The sequence below is a fragment of the Gasterosteus aculeatus genome, chromosome 12 (genome assembly GCF_964276395.1).
Source record: "Gasterosteus aculeatus chromosome 12, fGasAcu3.hap1.1, whole genome shotgun sequence".
Classification (NCBI taxonomy): domain Eukaryota; kingdom Metazoa; phylum Chordata; class Actinopteri; order Perciformes; family Gasterosteidae; genus Gasterosteus; species Gasterosteus aculeatus.
The window spans coordinates 11596875-11605899 of NC_135700.1; the positions used below are offsets into that span (position 1 = coordinate 11596875).

Below are 9025 nucleotides of genomic sequence, written 5' to 3' on the forward strand. Positions count from 1 at the left end.
ACAAGGCCCTCTTATTCTGCTCTCATATCATTAGAGATATGTTGAGTGCGTCCTTCTTTCCCATCATTTTATTAATGCACGCCTCATATGTACTTACAACATTATATATAATTAAGTCCAACTTGTATCGTTGAGAAAATTGTTTTATTTTGAAGAACATTTTCCCTTTTCCGACTCTGTACCAGCTGACTTTACACATCACAATAAATCAGAGCGTTGCAGTCGAAATGCATTGTGGTCCATCAACACGGCAGCAGCTGTAACCATCTGCCCTTAAACCGCACAGTGACACAACCATGAACCTAACATGATGTACACGGCAGAAATGGTGCAGGTGATTTTTTTTTATTGGTATTTTTTCAGCACTTAGATTTGAAAACATTTGGTGGTTCTTTACTGCAGAGATATGTATTATTTCACTATTAGTCAACCCATTCAACTAGGTTATATGGAATTACTATCGAATTAAAAGTAAAACTCCTAAGATTGTTGAAGAACGGGACCCTAGTTTAGCAGCTATATTTGAATCATCCCACCTGGTGGCACTGAAGTTCACTCTGGTTCTGTCCGACCCGACATGGACAGTTTGTTTGTGGATTCATAAACACACTGAAGTGCCAGTGTGAACTTTCTTTTAGGCTATGGAGACAAATGTCTTGTTCTGTCTCATCGACGTTCGCTGTAGGTTTTATGCTCCTTTGTTTGGAGAAAATAAAAGAACCCAAAAGAGTCTATTTTCAAGCTGAATCCATAACTGCCGATAAACTCCAAAGATTGGAGGAATCCCAGAAAATGTGTTCATCATTTCTGAATCCATTTTCTAGTCGTGCTTTCACAAAAGGCTATTAAACCATTTGATGGTTCCCAGACAGCTGATTCTCAAAACACAATTATATTGTGTAAAGATCATTTTAATAATTCAATAAATATTTGATTCGATAGTACAGACTTAGATGTGCAATCTTTGAACACTTCATATTGCAATAAATTAATAAAAAATAACACTGCTTTTTGAAATGTTAACAGAGGGTAACACAGTTATCTTACTATATCTTTGATTGGGTAATATGACAAAAAATACTTCGTAATTGTTCATAATATTTGGTTTAAATATTGCAGAATAGAGAAAGAAATTCATTCAAATCTAGCATCTTTTTTTTCAAACTGATAATTAAAGAGAATTTGAATGAAGTTCAATCAAGCTCCTATTTAAGTATTCCGACAAAAAAGTACATGGTTTAGGACGAATTTATAGCATCTACAACTTGTTCTTAAACACCTTAGCAGAGATGCACTTTTGAAGACGGTATAGCCGGAGAGAATAACGGTTTATCTGAGAGACACCTCTCAAATAAACCAGTAAGAACAATAATGACAAGCCAACAGACTGAAAGAATCAGCGTTCTGCCATAAAAAGACATTAATATGCTCATACAGTTTAAATTTCACATAAATTGATGTTTATGTGGCAGTGTTTGATGAGTTAATGATCTTACAGTAGTACACACACACACTTCTCAATAATAAGACTTGGACGTAAAAACAAGAAACCATGAAATGCACAAAAGGAACGGCTTCTATAAATGTGCCATTTTAAGAGATGAAAGGTTCAGTTACCTGCATAAACATTCACTGCAACAATGTCCCTAGTAACCATCCAGGACCTGTGTAAGCAGCAGCAATTTGCCACGGAAAATAAAGATTAATTATCCCCCAAAAAATTAAGGACCAAAAACTTAAATTAGGCATGATAATAAATTTCACCTGGCGAAAAATGAAAGCAGTCAGAAGCCACAGGTAAGGCATATTGAGGCCACTGGTGCGTCATCATAGTATGCACATCTCCATTTCTATACTGGCATCGAGAAAAGTATTATTGGGTGGAGATGAACGCACCAATCATTCAAATATGCGATCTCTGGGAACGTATCTGCTCCTGGAGTTGAGTCTCTCTTCACACCTCAATTACAAACCTGAAATGACATTTTGGGATTTTGGCATTCTGAAACTTTGAGACACTAAAATATCACACCAGCCTGGTCTGTTCTCTAAAGGTTAACGTGGCTGCTAATATAAATTGCTGAAAATGTGTGTGGCAGCAGATGCAGGAACCCTGCAAGTAAGAACATATGAAGTCCCCCGCAGGACCACTAGAAGAATTATCATCTTTGCTCACTGCGTACGTTTGCCAAAGCAAGCATCAGGTATAAAAAACTTTTTAAAAATGAACATCCGATGACCGTTATTGCTGTGGTGGTAAACTTTAGGTTTGTCACAAGCATGTTGAAATAAATATCAAAGAGAGTGGAAGTTAAAGATGCTACAAAGAGGATGCAGAAAATGTATAGGCTATCGACAAAACAAATGAAATAGCAAAAGTAGTTTCAGTCAAAAAACAACAACAGTACTGATCACATGGTTCGATTTCTAGCAAAAAAAGAGAAACCAGAATCAGTTTTACGCCAACATCCTACAAGTAGCACCTTTAATTTTCTGGAACGAGTCATAAAATAATAAATCAGAGCGTTCAATAAAAAACAAACAAAAATCTAATGTATCTTGTTCAAAAGATATGCCACAATCACAACGGTATCCACAGACACCCCCAGACGGACGCAAGCAGCGGCCAGCGTACACTTAACACCAGGAACCCCCCCCCCCCGTCCCCCCACTGCCTGCATGTTGTGGTCAATGGGTGCCTGTTTGTGCCAGCGGCCTGAGACCAAATTAAAATCTGTGAATGAGACGGAGGCACCGCAACACAAGTGACAGCTTCACGTTCCTGAGCCGGAGGGAGGGGGGGGGGGCGGCGAGGGACGCCGGGAGCAGCCGGCGGACGAGGTGCCGAGGTTCGCAATGCTCTACGCCAACTTCTTCTGCAACTTTTTCTGGAAGCAGACGGGCAAGATGGAGAGCACAGCGAGTACGCCGAGCACGGCCAGAGAGTTCCAGGACACTGCCTCGCCCGCCGTGGTCAGCTTGTACAGCGTTGTCCCAGCGTTGATGGCTACGAAGGACGGCGGGGCCACTCCTGTGGATCAGCAGGGGGGAATGCAGAGGAGTCAATGACAACACAGGGTACCAGAACATGGCATGGGCCGTTAGAAGAAGTAGACGGTCTTACCAAGAAAGGTACCGATGAAGAAAACCCCCAGAGGCACATTGATGACGGGTGAGGTGATGTTGATGAACCAGTTGGGAAGAAAGGGGGTGATCCTCAGGAAGATGATGTAGTTGATTAAATGATCTCGATGTTGTTCAACCTGCCAGCAAAGAGGCGAGAGCAGAATGTTTCATTAGCGACCTGAATGACCGACAGTGTATTTTATAATGAATGGAAATATCCGTACATTTCTCATCATAGTTATTTCAGCTACACCCCTTTACAATACCTGTATACTTTTGGTAAATACAACTTTGGCTTCTAGAGTTTCCTCGAAGCAGAATTAACATCATTCATACAAGGTGAATAGATTGAAAACACAAAAATGCTCAGAGAAATATACAGTCTATCCCAAACTACAAATTGTTCGGCTTCTACCTGCTGGGACCACTTCTGTGCCCTTTCTGTGAGGTATTTGTAGACAATGGGTCTGCCCACCAGATACGACAGCATGTAGCAGAAGGAAGCACCGAGGCCAGAGCACTGCAAGCAGAGGAAAAAACGTTGGTTACATTTAAATACCATTTTGCTTCGTTAATTGGTAGTCTAAGGATAGAAGGAGCTGTTTGCGCTACAGATTGTGAAGCCCCTGAGGTACCTTTACAATATTTAGCCTCTTTGATTAAATTGACCACTACATAACAGAAACAATTTGTTAGGGATTATTTCTTATTGTGCTATTATCATTGCGCAATATACGGTTTCATTGTCCTGGTTTAATTGCGTTAAAACAGGAAACGGTGGACTCAACCGTATCTTCTCCACAGAACTGAAAAGCAACTCAATATATGGGAGGAAAGTCCAAGACACATTTGCATACACTCATACGTTATCTTACGCACACATACGTTCACCCATGTAAGCGGTTTTAAACCTCGAGTCGACATACCCAGTTTGGTGTACAATACCTTTTGCTACTACTGTTGTACTACTGACCTTTCTAACAAACTCATCATGCTTACATAGTTCACTACCTCAATAAAAGGAAACTGCATGGGGAAGTCTAGTCGGAGTTGGCTGTGATCGAGTGAAGGGTCTCGTACTCTAAGATTCTTGACCGGGCTCCCCTTGCAGCAAGTAAAACAACAAGTCGAATGAGTGTCTTTGTTTCTCGTGCTGTGATTGTTCTGTGGTGTAATCAGCAGGGTTCGTGGTTTCTAACTACGACCTAACACAATTTGTTTGTGGATATGAAGGAGACCTTTTCATTCAAATGTAAGTAGAATCAATTCTAAGTTGTTGTTAGTTTTGTCTATTCAAATGCGCGCCATTTTTTGTCAATTATGACAAAAAAATGTATTATTACGAGGCACCATGCATCCAGGTTTCTATGCCAGAGCTGCTGGTCTTACAAAATTCAACATTTGTTTAAAATCACACATTTAATACTCACCAAGCAGACTAAGAAAAGAGCCAATGGGAAAGGGTAAAGATATCCAGAGAGGATGCTGAGGAAGATGGATCCTGGGATCGCAAACGTCTGCAGGCTGTCAAAAGCGTTAAGGTGATCTACTTTGTAACATGCATCCATCAAACAAACTAAGGAAAGAGGTTCTAGCTAGTGTTTGTCATGGTAGCATAACCAAATAAACAACCCAAAATGATTGTAGGTGTGTAAATGAGCTTAGCTATCTTAGTGCGTCTCTGGCCCCAGTTAAACATAACGAGGACGTAGTTGGTTGTCATCACCTCAAGCCGTACACCTGAATTTCGGCCAGGCATTTGTGAAAACACATTGACAGGACGCTACGTTAGTGGGTAGGTAGATAGATATCAAAGGATACAAAACATATGTCGCAAAGTAGGCCACCAAAACTTGGGAGTAGTAGGTGTCCTTGTATTTGGACAGCACAGTTCCCAAAGCCTTGGCATCATCCATGTCTTTAGGGATCTTGATTTTCTCCATTTCATCACTGAAAAGAAAATGAAAGAAGTCATACATTTTATACAACATTCTTTTCTCTATTCATCACAATACAATGCGTGTCAAAATGTGCTCAAATTGATAAAGTCCCCTCTGGATTTAGAGCATCGTGTAAAAATTAGTAGCTCGGTTCCACCTTTTCTGAGCAGAGAAGTACTAGAAAAGTGAAAGTCACCTAACCACTGCGGTGACCTCGCCCTGCCTGTGTGCGTCTCTAGCTTGACTCAGACCAGTCTCAACTTCTGCCATGACATCATCATTACGGAGAGACCAGCTGTCCTCTTTGTTAGGTGACCTGTTAACTTTTGATCCAATTCATCTAAATCATTTACTTTTTTACAAGCTTAAACCTCCGGTCCGCAGAGTAACATCAGGTCCTTCCGTCAGTTATTTAATTATATTTTCTGACACGTGTCATTCATATTACCCAACATTGTCTTGTCTTGTAATGTTTTTTGTTAAGAAATATAATATGTCTAATACTACTTTTAACATGGTCATGAAAATCAATAATGACAAGTTTCAAATTTATTTGAAAACAATAAGCAAATAGAAAACTGTTTGCATCAAGAGTTTCTTCTAAGTTAACTATATATGAAATTCTATTTACCGTCTATTGCTGTCACAGTCAGTTAAGTTTCTTTTTAGTTAAAGTATTACACCCACAACATGAAGAGGATTAACAAAATGCATTTCTGTAACCATGAGAATGAAAATAACAATACAAAAAGTTGTTTGTTTTTTTCTTACTCGTGAATACAGAATCAGTTTGCACTGTCGGCGATCAACACATTTGGTCAAATGTGAGGGGGGAAACTTACTCAGGAAGCTCTGGGAAGTTCCTGTACACCAGGTACATGACCGAGGCCGCGCAGGTGAAGATGGAAAACAAAATCAGGAGAGACATACGAGCGGAGCCCCCTTCAGTATGCTGAGCCTCTGTTGGGGAAACACAACTTAATAACCAAATAATCAGAGAAGCTACTCCACAAACAACGAACTAGCTTCCAGGCAATGTGTAATTAGCGCTTGAGTTTTGCATCACTTGTTAGAGCCCCAAAGGGAACTGGACTTCTCCCTTGTGGCAGAGTCTTCCTGCTTATTAGCTGCTCTGTTAAGTCATGCGCTCAATAAAGACTTAATGGAGAGCGAGGACTGTACCGGCCGTTCACTTCCTGTCTACCAAGGAAATGAGGGTGCATAGTTCAATGTGTGCGTTTACCAACTGCAGCACTCTAGATATACAAGTGAAAGATGATTGGGGGAAACCAAGGCAAACATGAATTAATAATCCCACCCCAACTCCCCCAAAAAAGGGTTGTTCGTTGTTGTTTGAATAAATTTCATCATAGTATATAAACTCTAGAAAAGAAAATGTGCTATTATTTATAAAAATAATTGCATACACTTTACTTTTCCATGTAATAGTTCTTATATTTTGTAAACATATTATCAAGAAAAATGTATTTCAAATATTAAACTTGAAGCTGGAAACGTATATTTTTCACATTTAACAGTTTTTCGAACCATTTTTCCTGTATGGCACCATTTGCGCTGATCCACTTGTAACGTGAGCTGCTCTGGGGGACACGGTTCCAACAAAAACTGTCAAGTCCTCATGTCAGTTTCGCGTTTTTTTTTTTGGGTGAGTGATGAAGCAGCGACCTCCCTGTCAGCCCACAACCCCCAGTTTGGGAACTGCTGGATTAATGCAATCAACGTAGATGTTTGCAAACATGTTCATAGTCATTCGGATAATACTTTGGATTTAAAAGAACAAGCAACAGTTGTGAAGCTGACGAAATCAATTCCAAGTAAAAAGATGTAGTGACTTTTATTTCATGTTTTTAACACACAAATATGTTATGGTATATTATGACGATTTAACATACTTTCCCAATAGTGTTAACTGATCAGCAACTAAGTATTTCACTTTTGAATAGTTGAACGATTGATAAAATATTTGTTATTGGATTTCTTTCTTATTACCATCCGCCTCAAGGAAGTGTGAACAATTTCAGTTAGTTGGTTTAACCTTCGCTTACGTTTATATCGTTTTATCTTATGTCACACAAATCTTCAAGACAAATTCCTCTAAGTGTAACATGTGGGGCAATAAATGGCTTCTGATTCTGAAGAGACCGGGCTGGGCAGTTGGGCCAGGATGAGTCAAACTCAGGTGGAAACCGCACAGAGATGTTCTGTGGTAAGCGGACTTCAAGTAGAACATCTGCAGTAGTGGAATGTGGGTTATGTGGATTTGCCAGTATAGCACGTACAGTTTTAAGAAGACTTATAATTGAGTATTTCATTTTTATGCAATCCAAGAAATTTTGGGAGGGAGTAAATTGTACTTTGTACTCCACTACATTTATCTAACTAACCTATAGTTACATCAGATATTGAGATATGACACACATATAGTTAATAACGTCATGTTACGCAACATGTGACGCATTGTTATAACAGTAAAATCATTCTTACACATTAATGCAACAGATAAAACAAATATTTTAAAAAATGTAAAAAAAATACCAATAAGTTATATCAATCATACAGGCTACTTCAAAGGAGAGTAACTGACATAATGTGTCTTTCAGTGCATCGGAGTAACTTAACATCGGCAAGGCAAATATTCTCCCAACGCAAAGTTAAACACGGTGGTGAAACTTCCCCAAAAACCACGGCTCGTTGGATAGTCTCTTAACGAGTATTTCTAACATTAGCCTAGCTAATGAAATAGATTTATTTTGTTTGCTCATTACCACGGCTTGGTGCCCATGTTAACTCAAACATGACACCGTCATTAACTAACGTTACAGCGTTTTAGCCCTCCGAGTGGATCTCGGCTAACTGTCCTCGCTAGCTGCCTGTGTGAACAACCGGTTCACGGCTAACATTAGCATTAGCATTAGCTCCCGTTCAGCGTTCAAGTCCCCACAGCAGAACCGGAACCCACCTTTCAGCTCCTGCGAGTCACTGGCGCTCGCCTTCACCTCCTCTTGAGTCGAGGACAAACCGTCATTTTCTCGTCTTTCCTTCCGCTTCTTGGCCATTTTTCTTTACCAATTTTGCGTTTCGAGGTCAACTCGGCTGGAGGTGCGGGTGGAGTGACAGCGGTGGGGTGACAGCCCGCTGGCACGTTAAGGCGAGTTTATGCTTCTGCGTTTTCAGAGCGACGCAGACGACGTTCTTTGCGTGCTTACGTGCGTCGACCCATTTTGCAAGCTTCCCGCAGCGCACCAGGCTGCAATTGGTCTGCTAACTACATCCTTTACGGAGTCTCACATTTCCGTTTTCATAGCACAATACCGCCATTATTAAAACGAAGAATGTTTACGAGAGAATCGGATCAGATTGAAGAACTTTTGTCGGAAGAAATGCATAAATATGATAATATGATTCATGGAGGGAGATCTCCGCAAACGTCGGTTTGCCGGTAGAGGGGAACAAAGTTGTGGAGGAAAATACGGGACAAATGTGTCCGCGATGAAAAGCAGCAGTGGCGATGCACGGGGCAATAAAGTCTCTGATAAATAAATCACAAAGACGTGACTCTCTAGGTCGTCTTCGACAAAAACACGTTACTAGACCTATTGTTCTGGCGGTGAATTGCTCTGCAACACACGCAAGCCTTAGAAGCATGAATTGAAACGGGTGCGTCGACGCAGACGTGCGCATGCGCCAGGCTTTACTCCGGCTGACCTTTCACCTCGGCTGCGCAGCAGGAAAACCTCAGTGTTTTCCCCCACAGCGCCCCCAGGAGAAGGCGTCCATGACAACGGTGCAAAACGTCGGTAACCGTTGAGGCTTTGACCCTCGAACCTCGGCGCATTGGTGATTTGAAGTCATTTTTCACAAATCATTTATTTGACACAGAGGTTGTGGACATAGCCAGATTAAACGCACGAAGTAAATCAACAATTGATCTGGTTTCA

General features: G+C 40.7%; 1 protein-coding gene across 1 annotated transcript; it reads right to left on the reverse strand.

Moving 5' to 3' along the window:
- Positions 1–893: 893 nt before the first annotated feature.
- On the reverse strand, positions 894–8785 carry tmem41b (transmembrane protein 41B). The gene is made up of 7 exons (XM_040168124.2): positions 8047–8785; positions 5909–6026; positions 4948–5076; positions 4557–4650; positions 3542–3646; positions 3125–3263; positions 894–3031 (listed from the first exon to the last, which is right to left on the reverse strand). The coding sequence occupies exons 1-7, from the start codon at positions 8141–8143 to the stop codon at positions 2862–2864; spliced, it is 852 nt and encodes a 283-aa protein (XP_040024058.2). The 5' UTR covers positions 8144–8785; the 3' UTR covers positions 894–2861.
- Positions 8786–9025: the final 240 nt, after the last annotated feature.

Bases quoted from the DNA above. Each gene is read 5' to 3' on its own strand.
- tmem41b (XM_040168124.2), bottom strand. From the start codon at position 8,143: ATGGCCAAGAAGCGGAAGGAAAGACGAGAAAATGACGGTTTGTCCTCG. The intron at 4,651-4,947 runs GTATCCTTTGAT...CGCTTTTGACAG, and splicing joins TACTTTGCGACATATGTTTT to CCTGCAGACGTTTGCGATCC. The intron at 3,032-3,124 runs GTAAGACCGTCT...GCTGATCCACAG, and splicing joins CTTCATCGGTACCTTTCTTG to GAGTGGCCCCGCCGTCCTTC.